At 41.6% G+C, this 19,634-nt stretch overlaps 1 protein-coding gene across 2 annotated transcripts in view; it reads right to left on the reverse strand.

Moving 5' to 3' along the window:
- Positions 1-19,634, reverse strand: part of ATP7A (ATPase copper transporting alpha) — an 86,602-nt gene that overhangs the window by 39,764 nt on the left and 27,204 nt on the right. For both annotated transcript variants that reach the window (XM_037132198.2, XM_037132197.2), the window contains 2 exons: positions 16,516-16,679; positions 10,540-10,701 (listed from right to left, as the gene is read on the reverse strand). In XM_037132198.2, the coding sequence (XP_036988093.2) occupies positions 10,540-10,701; positions 16,516-16,679 (326 nt within the window). The remainder of the gene's footprint in view (positions 1-10,539; positions 10,702-16,515; positions 16,680-19,634) is intronic.

Consider the following 19,634-nt stretch of genomic DNA (forward strand, 5'->3'; position numbering starts at 1 on the left):
AAATATATTTTTTAAAAAATTAAAATAAAAATAAAACCACAATGAGATACCACTTCACACCTATCAGAATGGCCATCAATAAACTAACAAATAAATGTTTCAGAGGATGTGGAAAAAAAGGGAACCTCAGTGCACTGTTGGTGGGAACACAGATTTGTACAGCCACTGTAGAAAACAGTATGGAATTTCCTCAGAAAACTGAAGATGGAACTGCCTTTTACCCAGCAATTCCACTACTGGGAGTATACCCTAGAATCCTGAAACACCAATTCAAAAGAACCTATGCACCCCAAGGTTCATAGCAGTGTTATTTACAACAGTCAAGTTCTGGAAACAGCCTAAGTGCCCATCTGTTAATGAGTGGATCAAAAAATTGTGGTACCCTTACACGATGGAATTCTACGCAGCAGAAAGAAAGGAGATCCTACCCTTCTCAACACCATAGATAGAACTGGAGAGCATTATGCTAAGTGAAATAAGCCAGGCAGTGAGGGACAAATACCATATGTATGATTTCACCTGTAAGTGGAACCTCATCAACAGAACAAATGAACAAAATAGAACAGGAGGCATGGAAACAAGGTATAGACTACAGGGACCAGAGCGGACTGGGGAGGAAGATAACAGGAGAAAGAAGGGAAAGGGTCAAGTCAGGGAACATGTATTAAGGACCCGTGGACATGGACAGTGGTGTAGGGATTGACTGTTGGGAGTGGGGGGCGGTTGGATGAGACAAGGAAGAGCAATGGGGAAAATTGGGACAACTGTAACTGAACAATAATTTTAGAAAAAAGGAAATCTGCCCTGGCTTGTGTATCTCAGTGGATTGAGTGCGGGCTGCAAACCAAAGGGTTGCCAGTTTGATTCCCAGTCAGGGCACATGCCTGGGTTGTGGGTCAGGTCCCAGTAAGGGGCGTATGAGAGGCAATCACATGTTGCAGACCCTGTCCAGCAGAGTCCGCCTGTTGTGGTATACGACGAGAATCAATGCACAGACGACAACAACCCTGTGTGGAAAAAGCGAACAGACACGACTGCTCTCTCCAGGGGAGAGGGCCTATGGTGCCTCGGCCACTCCCTCAAGAGGGGAGCGCCCGGACCCTTGCCTAGACAGGCTTTTATTGTTTTCCTGGGGTCTTACATCATAGAAAGATTTATTATCTATCACACAGAACATTACTGTCTACATTCTAGGTACAATCGAGGAAATAAAAATAGCATGCAGAGGGGAATGATGATGAGCTCATTAGCTCTGCCCTTGGGAGAACTCATACAGGCTTTGGAAATTACCTTGAAGATAGACAATACACATTTGTTGTTTTAGATCAGGGTGACGGAGTTTTAGTGAGAGCAAGCCATAACAGTCTGTGAGTATTTTCTAGGCCTGATTCCCACGGGAAAACTCGGTTTAAAGGTCTGGTTCCTGCCCACCACTTCACTTCTGTAGGTTTTCCATACAGAGCTGAGTCACGTTTGCCAGGCCAAGACAAACCGGTCCCCTACAATCACACATTGATGTTTCTCTCCCTTTCTTTCTCCCTCCCTTATCCTCTCTCTAAAAATACATAAATATTTTTTTAGAAAAGGAAATCTTACTCTTAACACCAGCATGGATGGACCTGGTGAGCATTACGCTAATTGAAATAAGCCAGTCAGAGAAAGAGAAGTACAGTATGATCTCACTTACACGTGGAATCTAATGAACAAAATAAGTTGATGAACAAAATAGAGACAGAGACATGGATACATGGAACAGACTGACAGCTGTCAGAGGGGAGCAGAGAGGGGAACTAAATGAAAGAAAAGGGAACTAACTAGAGAACAGGTATGCATGACCCACAGACACAGACAACGGTGAGGTGACGTCCAGAGGGGAGGGAGGCTGAAGCTGGGTAGAGATGGGAAAAGAGGGCAAAGTGCAGGGGGAACTATAATAGCTAAACAAGAAAATAAAGAAAAAAATTACTAAGAACTTAGATCTTATGTGAAGTGTTTTTGTCAAAAACGATGATGATGATAATTATAATAATAATAGAGCAGGAGGAAACTTTGAAAGTGATAGGTTCATGACATAGATTGAGGTGATGGTTTTATAGGTATATACTTATCTCCAAATTTATAAAGTAGTACACATTAATTACGTATAGCTTTTTGTCAAAAAAAATTTTAAGTACCAGTTTGGAAAAGCCATGTGATATCTAAGTGGCGCTTAGAAGAGACATCCCAACTGGAAGATAATTTGGAACCAGATATGGACAGGTATTACTTGAGTTCAGAAAAGTAAGCTAGAGGTCACATAGCAAATTTGGTCTCAAATCCAGGGTCACCCTTGAGAAACAGTAAATGAGAATTTACTAATCACTTTGTGACTTCCTCTCCTGCTAGTCTCTCTCCACCTTTGAGAAACCTGTTCCAGCAGACAGCAGGGCAGGAGGTCATGGTGATGACTGGGAGGCACTGTCCAATCACTGCTGGCGCAGCAATGGGATTATGACATAGAGCTTGGTTGCCGGGTTACCGCTGGAAGCAGAGAATTCTCTCAGATCAGAGCAGCCTCTGCCAGAATCAGATGGTGCTTGTGAGGCTGAAAAATAGACAGAGCTCACAGGGAGCCTAAGAAAAGGTAAGGATGAATAAAATGGGGTCAAGTGGAAGCGCCTCAACATTTGTACTGAACTAAAACATTAAAAATGTCGTCAAATGAACAGGAAGATGAGGGGGATCCAGATACATTGGAGATACCCACAAATAGTCAAGAGGAGTTAATTCAGATAATTGAGACATCTTTATACAATATAGTTACACGAGTAAATACTCTGAGTAAATGTGCTGTAGACATAATTGATGAAATATTCGAGGAGACTGACAGGCTCTCTTTCAGAGTTACAGTTTTGGAAGAACAAGTAATCCAGAAGACAAATGCTATTACCCACGAAGATCAACATGGAGAGCTGTCCCTGGAAATTACAAAATCAAAGATGCTTCAAAGTACAACTATTCAAACACAGCAGGTATACGCCTCCAAGCAAGTACCTGTTAAAATGTATGAAAGGCAGGATTCTCATGTACTGACATTACCTATGAACAGGTCTTCTCCTTTTTGCCCAGATGATACAGGAGGTTTAGAAGTGTCTCCTGATGCTTCATACTGCTTTGAACTTTATAAAGAAAAGACTGTCCCTGGGAGTGAAGAAGAGAAGGGGGCAAAGCGCAAGCAAAAGCGGCACAAAGATCATCCCAATAAACCAGCAAGTGTGCCTCAGACTCAACGGATGGACAACAATGTTTCGGTGTACCATGTCCCACCTGCTTGCAGTGAGGCCTCTTGTTCATATGTGGATCAAACAGATGAAAGTTTCTCATTTTCCAGTTTCCCACTGTGTGAAATCAATAAGCTTGTAACAAGAGCTGTAGAAAAAACAATATCCAGCTCTCATTATCTGCGGATGCATGGATCCAGAGAGGTGAAAAATTCAATTACATACGTTAGATACGGAACTGGAAAGGGAGAAGAAATGAGACCCCAACCTCGATCTTATCCTAAAACAAAGGTGTTTGTGAGCCCTACAGCTCCAGCCTTAGCACCGGCATTGCCAGCTGATTGGTTAGCTGCATTAAAAACTTCGAAAGTGGAAACTCCTTCCTCAAGCATAGAACTCCCAACTCAACTTCCGTCACCTGTTTTGGGAACCCCAGCAGCAACATCTCCTGCTGCTTGCCTCCCAGGTGCTCCTGATGGAGCTGTTCCAGTTACTCCACCTAAAGGGGACTTCTCTACTCTGGCATCAGAACCTTTTCCATATTATGAACTGACAACAGATGATCTACTCACACAAATTGAATATCAGAGCATGCCTCCACCTCTCTCTTCTTCTGCAGTCAGCTCACCTAGTGTTCAAACAAGGGCCACAGTTACACATCTCAGTGGCCCTACGTGTGCTGTACAATCATCAACAGCTTCAGTTACAAAATTATCAATGTCTTCATCATCACCAAGATCTTCACTCTCACCATCATGGAGCTATCGTATTCCACCACCCAGATATCCGGCTACACTATTGCCAAGATCATCAATGCCACAAAATTCAAGTCCACTCTCATCAATCTCTTCATGTCCACAAACACCAAGATCTTGGATTCCATCACCAGGAAATTCACTTTCCCCACCAAAAAGAAGTTCAGACACCAGACGGTCAAGATGTTCAGAGGCACAGCCATCAAGCCCTTCAGCTGCTCAGTCACAAAGGTCTTCAATGGCACAATCAACAAGGCATTTGATTCCACCCCAACACAATTCTTCAAGTGTGCAGTCAGCAAAATCTTTCACCCTACAGTCTTTGTTTCCTTTTGTACAATCACCTTCTTGCACGTTAAGCTCACCAGGTCTATCAGTGACCCCGTCTGCACCAGCTCCAGTGAATGCTACCCTCAAGCAGACTCCACCAGATCTACCAGTAATCACTAAAGTAAAGAATGCAGTGATGGCAGCAATAAGAAAAACTGTTCTGCTCCACAATACTGAAGATCAGTGAGTGCCAAAAGCCAAAACTGAAATTCCTAAAACTGAAGCAAGTTATACTGATTTACCATGGAGCTGTGGGACATAATTTTGGTCAATCAGTGAGACTAATTGGATGGAGAATATGAGCAAATAAATGAATCCAACTAAATTGAAACTAACTCTCTACTGTCTTATTTTCTGCTGGTTAAGTCACTGATAATGATTTGCATTTTCTTTAGAATAATCCATTATCATCCTTGTCCAAGAAAACTATTGCCACTTTCTTCACAGTAAATATTTTAAAGTTTTCTTACATGGCATCATTTATTCAACAGAACAAAAATGTCGGTTCTTAACGTAGTTTTTAAAATATTTTTAAGATGAGTAATATTGAAGTTCTGGAGTTTTCAAGGGTCTTTATTTCTGGTACAGTTTAATAGAAGTATCCAAAATGATTGCTTCAATTACATAAATGTATTCAGAAAGTATGTATGACATGTACCTGTCTATACCTCAAGAGACAAGAACCACTCGCCTTTCATTTTCTGTTAAGTAGCATTACTGTGTGGAGAGATTGAGCTATCTCTAGAAATTTAAAGTTTTCTAAATTAAATATGCAGAGTTAATAACTTTCATTAAATACTGTTAAAATATAGTAAGTTTTAATACATTATCTTTAAAAGTAAAAGGAAGCCATAGGATTGAGTGAGCCACCTAAGTTAAGCATATAAAGAAGGGATTCAAGACCTGAGCTCTGAGTACCTCTACGATTCTAAAACATGAGAGTTGGGGGATCCCCAGATGAAAATGAAGATAGATGTTCAGAAATACAGCAGGGGAACCAGGAAACTGGGTGCCAGAGATGGATGACAAAAGTCCAAGTGTGACTATTTCAAGGAGGGAACTGTATCTAATGTTGCACAGAACTGAAGTAAAATCAGAAATACTGGTTTTAGCAGCACAGAGATCTGTCATCTTCGAACAGAACAGTCTCAGTGGGGAGTCAAGAGGAAACAGTAATACATTTGGGATGGTTTGAGTTAGTGCACCAGGAGGAAGAGGGCAAACACGTTTTCCACCAGGCTGGGTTGTGAAGAGATGAAGAGAAGATGGTGCTTGGAAGGGCAGAGTTCATAGGGAGGATGGGAGTTCAGAAGGCTTTTGTGTGTGGTGTGAGAAAGAAGAGAGGAGGGAAAAGTTAAATCTTCTTAACCCGATGCTGATGTATCAGTGAACAATTCCTTAAATTGAAACACCAAGGAACAAATATTATTTAGAGACATGGAGAAAAATATTAAAACTTAAACACTTAAATTTACCAACAAGAGAAAATGTACTACATAAACCAAGGAATTTTAAACTAACAATGAGGAACAGTTTGCCCTCTCAGATATCAGTACACTCTAAAGTTATAATAGTTAAAACACTATGTTTAGCACCAGACTTGTTCAAATATTTCACTAAAACAATAAAGAACCCAGAACACATAGGTATATATAGGAATTGAGTATTTGATTAAACTAACACTTGCAATCAATATAGAAGGAATGCAAAATTCATAAATAATATTGGGGGAAGAGTACGATTTTTTCATGTTTATTTTTACAGAGAGGGGAAGGGAAGAAGGAGACACAGAGAAATGTGAGTGCAAGAAATAGTGATTGGCGCCTTTCACACGTACCCCAAAACAAACCAAACCTGCAACCCAGGTGTGTGCCCCGACTGGGAATTGAGCCTGCAACCTTTCATTTCCGGGACAACGCCCAACTAAGCCACATGGGCCAAGGCACCATATCTACCTTCTAACTATATTGTTTAATGCATTCATATTCATGTCGTTTATGTGGTTGTGTTTACTTTAGCCATTTGCCTTTTCTGTGTCTCATGACTGTTCTGTAGGAACCTTACATATTTTAAATAATATTCTGCCATGCTGGGTACTGGCCCCTCGCACCCAGGGCTTGTTACTGCTATTTGCTTGTTTGTTTGTAAAATAATCCATTGGCTGGCTGGATTATTTTAGCGAGGTCTTTCTCCCCCCTCGTGTGAAGAGTCTAAGTTGCTCCTCAAGCAGGTTGAGCTCTGGTATGCCCCTAGTCACCTGGGATGACAGGTTTGGAAAGGGATCTCCGCCTCTCTTTCGCTGACTGCACCCAGCTGCAAAATCACTTATTACACACTGACTGACTGCTCAACTGTTTCCCCAGTGCCCTGTGCCATAAGTTGCTCTACAAACGAATGTTTTTGAGGCCACCGCTTGATACGCGTTCTGACCTTGGGAAGGATCCTTCAAAACGTCTTACTCGCTGCTTGTGTCCTGCAAACGAGCCTGCCACAGTGCAGTCTGCTTCTTGTGTCTCCTCTCACTTGCCTTTGACCACAGCCACCACTGTTCTTAAGAGCATTCTTGGGTCCGCTATACCTTTAGTTCCTTTGGGAAGAGACTAGCAGCTGCTTCATGGTTTGCTTCTTCTGCCAGGAAAGATGGGAGCCAGTGCTCTGCAGCACGTGGTGGGTTGGAGCTCAGCACTCAGTGCAGGGAGTGGCAGCAGCCTCAGCAGCCTGAGGTCTTCTAGCTTAGAACCACCACTTCGTGACCTGGGGTGACAGTGATTAGGGCCTCAGCCTTCCCGGCCCACGACACCCAAGTAGAGCCTCCATTCCATGAGAGGGGCTAGAGAAAAGAAGGGAGTCCCATCTGTCACCTTCACTCACTGGGGCTTCGCCTCAAAAATAGCTAGGGCAGGCTTCTGGTCAAGATGGTGACGTAGGCAGACACGGCTCGCCTCCTTGGACAACCACATCAACATTACAACTAAAATACAGAACAACCATCACTCAGGAACACCAGAAATCGAGCTGAATGAGTCTGACAACTATGGAATTAAAGAAACCACATTCATCCAGACTGGTAGGAGGGGGCGCAGACACGGAACAGGCTGGTCCCACAGCAATGCGGATAAAAATTCGGGAGGGATCTCTCAGGAGTGAGGAGTCCCAGCCCTAACCCCAGGCCCCCCAGCCCAGGGTTCCAGTGCCAGGAAGATAAGTCCCCACAACTCGCAGATGCAAAAACCAGCGGGGATTGAGTTGGTGGAGAAGGCAGCTGAGGCCTCAGTAGCTCCTCTTGGGGAACCCACACATGGACTCACCTACTCAGACTTGCTCCCACTGAGCTCCAGTACCAGGTAGCAGCTTGAAGAGCACCAGTGGTGCACAGGGAGAGACTGAAGTGTCTGGCATCGGGGTGGGCAAAAGCCATTGTTCCTTTTCTGAGCCCCTCCCCCACACACACCCAGAGCCGGTAACAGGTGCCATATCTGAGACTCCATCAACCTGGCTAACACTGTGTGACCCACTATGGAGATCCACAGAGGCTCTACCACACCCAAGATGCTTTTCCACAAGAATCGCTGGCCTTGGCTCCGAAATCATTATCAAACAAGCAACAGTTGGCTTCAGTGAGCCCCAGACCCATCCAGCACTAGCAGCAGCCAGCCTAGATTCACAGCTTGGCTTTGCCTGAGAATCTACAAGCCCAGTACAAGTAGCAGCCATCTCAGATTGCTTTTTAAGGCTCAGGCAGGGTAGTCCAGGAGACACATAGGTGGGGACTGACCTTGGCCTGTACCACCCGGGAAACCCCACAGCCAGCGCACCCAGTGGGCAACTACAGACCACATCGGAGCACCACCACCCTTCCCCTGCACGGCTGATCCTCCATGGAGGGTGGAGGGTGGTGGTCAGTGGTCACAGCCAGTCCTTGCAGCTGACTGGCCTGGGTAAATCCCTTCCATTGATCTGGCAATAGCAACCAAGGCTCAACTACAGGGGGAGGGTGTACTCAGCCCACACAAAGGATGAACCTTGAGTACCCAGGTTGGGTGATAGGGGAGGCTGTGCCACTGGACCCCACAGGACACCTTCTACATCAGGCCACACTATCAAGAGAGGGAGTGAAAGCAGCTCTACCTAATACATAGAAGCAAACACAGGGAGGCTGCCAAAATGAGGAGACAAAGAAACATGGCCCATATGAAAGAACAGATCAAAACTCCAGAAAAAGAGCTAAATGAAATGGAGATAAGCAATCTATCAGATGTAGACTGTTTATAAGGATGCTCAAGGAATTTAGTGAGCTTAGCAGCCGAAAAAAGACTCAGTGAGAAACAACGGATACACTAATTGAAGGAAAGAACGATTTACAGGGAAACAATAGTAGAATGGATGAAGCTGAAAATCAAATCAGTAAATTGGAACATAAAGAAGCAAAAAACAACCAGACAGAACAACAAGAAGTAAAAAGAATTTTAAAAAATGAGGACAGTCTTGAGACAACTTTAAGAAGCCCAACATTCACCTGATAGGGGTGCCAAAAAAAGAAGAGCAGGAAACTGGAAATCTCTCTGAAAAAATAGTTACAGGAAACTTTCCTAATTTGGTGAAGGAAATAGACATGCAAGTCTAGGAAGCACAGAGAGTCCTAATTATGATGGGTGCAAAGATGCCAAAGGTTAAAGATAGAGATTCTTGAAAATAAGAGAAAAGTAGTTAGTTACTCGAAGGCTGCCAGATAGGGGGGAGGAGAATGGGTGAAGAGGTGAGGTGATTAAGAAGTACAAATAGGTAGTTGCAGAATAGCCGTAAGGGTGTAAATTACAGTATAGGAAATGGAGTAGCCAAAGATGTTATAATGCATGACCCAGGGCATGAACAATGGTGCGGGGATTGCGTGACGGAGCAGGGTGCACTGGATGAGAGGGGGCAAAGGGGGGAAAATCAGGACAACTGTAATAGCAGAATCAATAAAATATAATAAAAAGGCAAACAACCCAACAGGAGATGATTATTTGCAAACAACAGCTCTAAAAAGGGTTAATAGAATTCAGAAAACTCAACACCAAACAACCCACTTAAAAAATAGGCAGAGAACTTGAACAGACACTTCTCCCAAGATGACATACAAACAGATATATGAAAAGATGCTCAACTTCACGAGCTCTTAGGGAAATGCCAAGCAAAACTACAATGAGACACCACTGCACACCTGTGATAATGGCTATTCTTAAGAAGACAGGTTAAAACAAGTGTTGGAGAGATTGTGGAGAAAAGGAACCCTCACCCACTGCTGGTGGGAATGTAAAGTGGTACAGCCACTATAGAAGACAGTGTGGCAGTTCCTCAAAAAATTACGAAGAGTTATCATATGACCCAGCATTGCCTCTCCTGGGTATTTACCCAAAAAGGTACTTACATCAAAAGGTTGGATACCCCTGCAGATCACCAGAACCCCAATGGTATATGATATTAAAACTTATTTTAAAAAGATTTTATTTATTTATTTATGTATTTATGTATTTATTTATTTATTTATTTTTAGACAGAGGAGACGGGAGGAAGAAAGAGAGGGAGAGAAACATCAATGTGTGGTTTTCTCTCATACGCCCTCTACTGGGGACCTGGCCCGCAACCCAGGCACGTGCCCTGACTGCGAATCAAACCGGCAACCCTTTGGTTTGCAGGCTGGCACTCAATCCACTGAATCACACCAGCCAGGGCTGATATTAAAATTTTTAAAGCGCTTCCTCATGTGCTACCACTTAAGACATCCTGAAGAACACAAGATGAATTTATCACAAAGAAAAGGGTTTGGTCTTTTAAATTTCTTACTTTACCATAAAAATACATCATTTGCTTTGACCTAACAAACAATAAAGCATCTAGCAGAATGCCTCACTTCCTAATGATCGACATAAATCTTACTCATAACAAACTGTATTTCAGTTACATTTTCTAAATACTTTTTGAATATGGTGTATCTCTACTTTAAATCTGCTCCTGATTTACAGCACCAGTATCCCTTTGCCTGACTCTCCCTGACAAATACCAAAAAAGGGCAGACACGTTTGCATTACATTTTGAGACAGACGATGTCTAGAGTAACCAAAGATTATTTCATTCCCTCTATCTGATACAAACCAGAAGCAATCCAAAGGTGTGCTGACTAAACAGGCAAGAACAAAGAAAGTGGCACTTACTTCAATTGTATGGATAATATCTCTGGGACCAATAATTTCTGGATCATATTTAATATGTGCTTTGTTGGTTGCCAGGGCCACAGAGCAGTAGAAAATCCCTCTGTGCTTTGTGAGGGTAGATTCTATTTTATGTACACAGGATGCACACGTCATTCCTCTCACCTGTTAACGACAAACGCATTGTTATTCAGAAATATAATTTTTCCTCCATTAAACATAAGTTATTACTTTAAATTAAAATAACTGTTGCAACATAGGATAGTCACACAAGACCTTTCTGTATGAGAATTATGCTTTAGATACCATCATTAGGACACTTTTATACCACACTGAACAAGGATATAGTCCAGCTACCACAGATTACACAGAAAAGGATGTCATGAAAAGTCTTCCTCTTTTGTCACTACTTCTTGTAGAGAATTTGACAAATCATTGCTTCTTTTTTATTGATTGATTTTAGAGAGAGGAAAGTGGGGGGGGGGAGATCGATTTGTTGTTCCACTTATTTATGTTTTCATGGGTTGATTCTTGTTATGTGCCCTGACTGTTGATTGAACCTGCAACCTTAGTATATCAGAACAACGCTCCAACCACCTGTACTAGCCAACCAGGGCTCACTGTTTCTTGTATTCAATGCCTTGCTTCCCTCTGTATAGTTTTTCATTATGCTAAAATCATGTAACTATTAATATTGCTTTCAGTGAAGGTTAATGGAAGATAAAAGTGCTCTACATGTGTCTAAAAATATATTTTGCCCTTTGTGTTGGTTGACATTATATACAGTTTAGTTGGACACTAAATTCTAAAGTCATGGGACCAGAAATTTGGAATGAGTGTGTAAGGAGCTCATCAATTCATTTCCCCTAAAAAGCAATGATAAAACTGGAGGAAAGTTTCCACAAACAACTATTAAAAATGGTGCTGGAAAAAAATTGGATAGCTACATGCAAAAAAATGAAACTACACCTCTCACAACATATACAAGAACAAATTCAAAATGGATTAAATACTTAAATGTAACACTAATCCATAAAACTCCTAGAACAAAACAGGCAGTAAAATCTCGGACATTTCATTTAGCAATATATTCTTCTGATTATTTCCTCAGGCAAGGGAAACAAAAATAAAATAAACAAATGGGAGAATCGTGGGGGGTTCGTCGCAGCGGAAGGGCAAGCAGGAGTCGGGCCGCAGGTTTACCTGGGCCCGGGGAGGGATCGAGGGGTCGGGCTTCCAAGAAGAGCACCGGCGCTGGAGAGGATTGGCTGTACTCTGGCCCTCACCCTCTATAGTCTGATCCGTAGCTTTCTAGGAAAAGCGCGGGCAACTCCGGAGACTCCAGGGACTGGAGCCTAACACCCAGGAATTCACACGTGAGATTGAGGCGCGGCTGACGCGTGTCAACAACTGAGAGAGCTGTACACTCTAAAACTCTTCTGGACTTCCGCCAAGATGGAGGTATAGGTGGATGTGCCGTGCCTTCTCACACAACCAAGTTTAGGGACAACTAAATATTAGCAACAGAAATCACAGCCAGAACACGGAAAATTGAACTTTTCAGAAGTCCGTTAACAACAAATTCTTCAGCCTGACTGGTAAGGGGCGAAACCAGTGGCTGGTGGAGCGGGGTTGCACAGGAGGACTCGGTCAGACTGGCTCAGGCGCGGAATCCAGACTCGCTGAATCCAGACTCGCGGAATCCAGGCGCAGGGTTGGACCTAGTGAGCGACCGAGCAAGTGACCAGGCGAGCGACCGGGAGGAGACAGCGGGGGAGTGGTGCTGCGTGTTGACTGTGGTCGTGCATTTGTGCACGGGCAGTCAGGCGAGGGAGTGGGCAGTTGGACCGGGCCCGGTGGGTCCCCGCGGCAAGTGGCAGTGAAGGGCGCCGCCATTTCCCCGCTCTGACCACGCCCCCACATACAGCGTCACAACCCAGCGACCTGGGAGTCCAAGGCACCGCTTCTCACACTTAAAGGGCCAGAACAGACCAAAAATGTCGCAAGATCTCAAAGCCCCAGAGCCCATAGATCTAAGTGATGAAGAAATAGCAAAACTCTCAGACGCACAGTTTAAAACACTGGTCATCAGGATCCTCACAGAACTGGTTGATTATAGCCACAAATTAGAGAAACATATGAAGGCGAAACTAATTGAAATGAACGGAATTGCACAGGAAACCAATAGCGATGAAAATGAAACTGGGACTCAAATCAATGGAGTGGACCAGAAGAAAGCAAATAATGGCCAAACAGAAAAGAGTCAGGAAGCAAGAATTCAAAGAAATGAGGAGAGTCTTAGGAACCTCCAGGACATCTTTAAACGCTCCAACATCCGGATTATAGGGGTACCAGAAGGGGGAAAGGCACAACCACCAGTGGAAAACGTATTTGCACAAATAATAAAGGAAAATTTCCCCCAATCTGGCAAAGGCAATAGACATCCAGGAAATCCAGGAAGCTCAGAGAGTCCCAAAGAAGTTGGACCCAAGAAGGAACACACCAAGGCACATCATAATTACATTAGCCAAAATTAAAATGAAGGAGAGAATCCTAGAAGCAGCAAGAGCTAAGGGGACAGTCACCTACAAAGGAGTCCCCATCAGACTGTCAGCAGATTTCTCAAAAGAGACTTTACAGGCAAGAAGGGGCTGGAAAGAGGTATTCCAAGTCATGAAATCCAAAGACCTACAACCAAGATTGCTCTATCCAGCAAAACTTTCATTTAGAATGGAAGGACAGATAAGGTGCTTCTCAGATAAGATCAAATTCAAGGAGTTCATCATCACCAAGCCCTTATTATATGAAATGTTAAAGGGACTTATCTAAGAAAAAGAAGTTAAAGAAACATGAACAGTGAAAGGACAACAAACTCACAGTTATTAACAACCACACCTAAAACGAAAGCAAACTAAAAGGACAGCTAGATCAGGAGTAGAAACATAGAAATGAAGATCTCAAGGAGGGTTAGCAACAGGGGAGTGGGAGGAGGAGATGGGGGGAGAAGGTACAGAAAATAAGTAGCATAGACAGTAGATAGAAAATAGATGGGGGGGGCAAGAATAGCATGGGAAATATAGAATCTAAAGGACTTGAGACACATGGTCATAAACTAAAGGGGGGTAATGGTGGGGATGGGGGGGTATGGTGGAGGGGAATGAAGGGGGGAATAGAACAACTGTAACAGCATAATCAATTAAAAAAAACTCTTGTTTGATAAATCAAGTGTTTCTAAATGTTAACATCTGGGAAATTTGGGCAAAGGATATATGGGAGTTCTTTGTATCATATTTGCAACTTTTTGTTAATATTCAAATTATTTCAAAATAAAAAGTTTTTTAAATGTTCCCTATCTTAAAAAAAAAAAAAAAAAAAAACAAATGGGACTACCTTACACTAAAAAGTTTTTATGAAGGAAAGAAAATCATCATCAAAATGAAAAGACAACCCACTGAATAAAAGTAGATATTCATCAATGATCTATCTGATAAGGGGTTACTATCCAAAATTTATAAAGAACACATAGAGCTCAACACCCAAGAAGTAAACAATTCAATTAAAAAATGGACAAAGGACCTGAATAGACACTTCTCCAAAGAGGACATACAGAGGGCCCATAGACATATGAAAAGATATTCAATATCACTTGTCATCACAGAGATGCAAATTAACACTACAGTGAGATATCACATCACACCTGTCAGAACGGCCATCATAAACAAATCTACAAACAACAAGTGCTGGCCAGGATGTGCAGAAAGGGGAACCCTCATACACTGTTGGTGGGAATGCAGACTGGTGCAGCCACTATGGAAAACAGTATGGAGATACCTGAAAAAATTAATAATGGGCCCTGGCTGGTGTAGCTCAGTGGATTGAGCGCGGGCCTGCGAACCACACGATCATGGCTCGATTCCCAGTCAGGGCACATACCTAGGTTGCAGGCCAATTCCCAGCAGGGGACTCATGAGAGGCAACCATATATTGATATTTCTCTACTTCTCTCCTTCCCTTCCTCTCTAAAGATAAATAAATAAAATATTTTTTTAAAAAATTAATAATGGAGCTCCCTTATTACCCAGCAATTCCACTTCTGAGAATTTATCTGAAGAAACCCAAAACATTAATTCAAATGAATATATGCATCCCTGTGTTCACTGCAGAGTTATTTATAAAAGCCAAGACATGAAAGCAACACTAGTGTCAGTAGATGAGTGGGTAAAAAAGCAGTGGTACATTTACACAATGGAATATTACTCAGCCATAAAAAAGAATGGAACTTTACCATTTGCAACAGCATAGATAGACCTAGAGGGTATTGTGCTCAGTGAAATAAGTTAGAGAAAAATAATCATCACTTTATTTCACTTATATGTGCAATCTAAAGAACAAAATAAATGAACAAAAAAATTGAAACAGACTCACAGACACAGAGTGACATAGACTGATGGTCACCAGAAGAAAGGAATGTGGGGGACTGGATGAAAGAGGTAAAGGGATTAAGGAGTACAAATTGGTAGTTACAGAATAGTGACAGGGATATAAATTACAGCATAGGGAATATAGTCACTAATACTATAATAACTAAATATAGTACCAGGTGGGTACTGGATATACAGGGAGAACACTAAAGTATATGATTATCTAACCACTATGGTATACACCTGAAACCAACAGAAAATAATACTGAAAGTAAACTGTAATAGAAAAGTTAAAAAAAAAACATTGAAATACTCTGAGAAGTGACTGAAGAGTATACAACAAATCACAAAACATTTATTCAAGGATACCTATTATGGTCATATCAGCAAGGATCTCTAAAAAACTATATCCTTCATAAAAGTAATAAGAAAACTGACAAAATGGTTAAAATAAACTTTCTCAGAAATTTGGTATTTAAAAGCTTGAGCAAGACAGGAAGCATTTCTTCAAGAAAATGAGATCAGCCCTGCCTGACTAGTGTGGCTCAATTGGTTGGGGCTTCATCCCCAAACTGAAAGGTTGTGAGTTTGATTCCTGGTCAGGGCGCATGCCTAGGTTGCAGGATTGATCCCCGGTTCCACGGCATGTGCAGGAGGCAACCTGTCCATGCTTTTCTCTTGCAACAGTGTTTCTCTCTCTCCTTTCCTCTCTCTAAAAGCAATGGACACATGTCCTTGGGTGAGGATGAAATAAAAGAAAATCAGATGAATCTCAATAAAACAGCAACCTATGTGGCATTATAACTGCCCCTTCCCTCCAGCTCTGTGATTGACATGAAGACCACCAGCTCACAATCCTGGTGAAAAACAGCATCAAACGCCACCAGAATGGGCAAAAAGGGTTGTAGCTTCTTCAAAGCCTCTTTATCAGCAGACTTTCATTATTTGAACTATCTGAGGGTTCTATGAAATATTCCACTTGCCCTGACTGGAGTTCAGTGGGTGCAAAAGCCTTTTCCTCTGGAAAACTGTGTCAAAAACAACTAGAGAAGCCCTGGCTGGTGTGTCTCAGTGGACTGGGTGCCAGCTTGTGAACTGAAAGGACACCATTTGATTCCTAGTCAGGGCAGATGCCTGGGTTGCCGGCCAGATCCCCAGTAGGAGGCGAGTGAGAGGCAACCTATCAGTGTTTCCCACATAGATGTTTCTCACCCTCTTTCTCTCCCCTTCCCCCCTCCATAAGTAAATAACTACAATCTTATGGAACTTATTCTTTTACATGTCATAGGTAAGAATCTTATTATATTTTTAAAACTTGATTTTCATTTATTCATTCTAACCCAATTCTTCTTTTTTGGTTTCTAATAGAGATATCACGATTATCTTTTACATTCCATGCTTGAAAGTCACCATGAAGTCCTATCTTACCATTTTCAAGCTCCCTTAATTTTCCTTTTATGTCTCATCTTTCCAACTTTAACTATTTTTGGAACTCTTCTCTCAATTCTCATTAAAATTGTCTCGAAATTTTATTAATTACACTAAAATTGTTACTTACAATAAGTTCCAAAACACCATCCCCTTCATCAGCATTTTCTATCACAGTGGCTCCAAATCCAAGCTCTCGGATGAACTCAGCTATCATCGGGGGTTGTATAACAGCAGGATTATATCTTACTTCTGCCTTGCCAGCCATCAGAGCCACCAGTACAGAATATATTCCTAGGAGCATTGATGAGAAAAACAATTCAGATAAAACTCCTTATTTAAAAAAAAAAACCAGTAATGGCCCTAGCTGGTGTGGACTGAGTGCCAGCCTGTGAACTAAAGGGTTGCCGGTTCAGTTCCCAGTCAGGGCACATACCTGGGTTGTGGGCCAGGTCCCCAGTAAGGGACACGCAAGAGGCAACCACACATTGATGTTTCTCTCCCTCTCTTTTTCCCTCCCTTCCCCTCTCTAAAAATAAATAAATAAAATCTCTAAAAATAATTAAAAATTAAAAATTAAAAGATAGCCTTGGGTGGTGTCACTCAGTGTATTGAGCACCAGCCTGAAACCCAAAGGGCTGCCAGTCCGATTCCCAGTCAGGGCACATGCCTGAGCTGTGGGCTAAGTCCCCAGTGGGGGGCTCACAAGAGGCAATCACACACTGATGTTTCTCTCCTTCTCTTTCTCCCTTTCTTCTCCTTCTGAAAATAAATAAATAAAATCAAACAATAAATAAAATGAAAATTATAAAAAGTAATGTACTAATATTGTTTTCCACTTAACTGTGAAAGGATTAAAGTGAATGTGGAGAAATGGGTTAGTTAACTTTTATATAGTGTTAAGCCTAAACCAAATAAAACTATTTGAAAAAAGGGCCTTAATTTCTTAAAATTTTTATTAAGCAATTTTTCAATTTTATACATATGTATATATACACACACAAAAGAACATAATAAACTTGATATACTGATTACCCAGCTTCAACAGTTTAACAGCTATCAATAATACCAGGCTGATCTTGTTTCATTTATATTCCTAGCCAAGTAATCCCTGCCCTCTACCCTGATTACTTTCAAATCCCAGATATCATATTTCCCTTGTAAATGTTTAAATATATATTTCTATGGGGGGAGGGGGTAATGGTAGAAAGAAGGAGAAGGGACTAGACCAAGAACATGTATAAATGACCCACGGACATGGACAACAGGGTGGGGATGGACTGTGGGAGTGGAGGCTGGGATGGGCAGAGGAAAGTAAAGGGAGGAAATCTGAGACAACTGTACTAGAATAACAATAAAATATTTTTAAAAGGTATTGTTCTCTTTAAAAATAACCACAATACCATTATCATACCTAAAATCATTCTTCAATATCATCAATTATCCAGGCAACATTCACATTTCCACAAGTGTCTTATAACTGTTTATTAGTTCATTTAACACAGATTTTTTTTTGTTTGAAGTAGGCCCATGACTTGCAATCAGTTGAGATCTTATTATGTAAATATAAAGCATTTTTAGAAACTAATGAGAGAGTCCTAGAGAAAGGAACCTATGAACATAGGAAACCACTGCAGTTGTAGCAAAAAATCCAAGGAAGTGCCAACATACACATTATAAAATTATCAAATAATAGTCATTTCTTAAAATTCTCAAGTTTTCCTGTCTGGCACACACTAATCTAAAGTGCTCTTATTCCTCGAATGAAGAACTGCCACACAACTCGGAAGCAGAACAATGGAGTTCATTTTATGACTGTCACGCTGTGCTCTGGTGAAAGTCTTTTGTTAACAAGCGTTCTTCTTCTCCAGGCCAGAATTAATTACACACAGGAGAAATGGCAGCTCTTTCTAGGAATCTGTGGCACTTGGTGGCTAGCTGACAGGGAATGAGGGTTAGCAGTTAGTAAGTCAGCTCGGGGGGGGGGGGGGGGGCGTGGTGATACAAAGGAAAAAAATAACTGAATCTTTAATACTTTTTCATAAGAAAAAGTACTTCATATAATCTAAGCTTTCCATATAAAGTGCTCCTCTGGGCTAATAATTCAGAGGAACAGTTCACGGGAAAGTGTCACTAAGAAGAGGACAGAGAAAGTAAGAAAAGATCTTTTTGATTTGGTTGAATGTAATCTATAGCCAAACAGAAATACAAAGGAAATTCTGATTTTAAGTTTCAAAAACAGGTTTCAAACTTACATAAATTATGGATAATTTTTAAAAATTCTTACTTCAGCCCTGGCTGGTGTGGCTCAGTGGATTGAGTGCCAGCCTATGAACCAGAAGGTTGCTGGTTCAATTCCCAGTCAGGGCACATGCCTGGGTTGTGGGCCAGGACCCCAGTAGAGACGCACAACAGGCGACCACACATTGATGTTTCTCTCCCTCTCTTCCCCCCTCCCTTCCCCTCTCTAAAAATAAATGAAATCTTTAAAAAATTCTTACTTCAAACTATAATCAGAAGTCTTTGTCTCTGTTTTTAGAAATGTAATGTGAAGACCAGTGTTACCTGGTTTAAAAAACCAAAAGGTCAATGTGGTCACCCAAGCTAGGCCAATGATATTCCTAATTGGGTGAAAAGGTGGTAAAGGGGTAATACAAAGTAACTGGGAGAATCAGCTTAACAAATTTTTTTTACAGAAAGATTTGTAGCCCTGACCAGTGTGTCTCAGCAGGTTGGGCATCATCCTGCAAAGCAGAAGGTCACTGGTTTGATCCCCAGTCAGAACACATGCCTGGGTTCTGGGTTCAGTCCCCTGTCAAGGCATGTAGGAGAGATAACTGATTGATGTTTCCCTCCTTCTCTTTCTCCCTCTCTTCCCTTCTAAAAATAAATAAATAAAAATAAAATCTTTAAATAAAAGATTTGTAATTCGCGCAGGCATTGCTTGTCTCATGAAAAAGGCTATTTCTGAGTTGCTCCAAAATACGTGACCATAAAATTAAACAGGAACCTCAGAGACAACTTTTCACTTTCATTTGCTTGCAACCTTCCATTTTTTCTTTTTCAGTCAAAGTGTAATATAAGCTTTAGCCTTGACTGCATTTTAATTAGATGTAATGGCGGCTGAAATGAAAGATGCAGAAATGAAAGAATGAAGGCAAGATGACATTGAAATGAAGATGGCTCTGTATAACATACATTTGGTTACAATGTTTTGGCCTTTATATATTAGGCGATTCTACTGGCCAG

Source organism: Artibeus jamaicensis, unplaced genomic scaffold, assembly GCF_021234435.1.
Source record: "Artibeus jamaicensis isolate MK-2021 breed Jamaican fruit bat unplaced genomic scaffold, CSHL_Jam_final contig_241, whole genome shotgun sequence".
NCBI classification, from domain to species: Eukaryota; Metazoa; Chordata; class Mammalia; order Chiroptera; family Phyllostomidae; genus Artibeus; species Artibeus jamaicensis.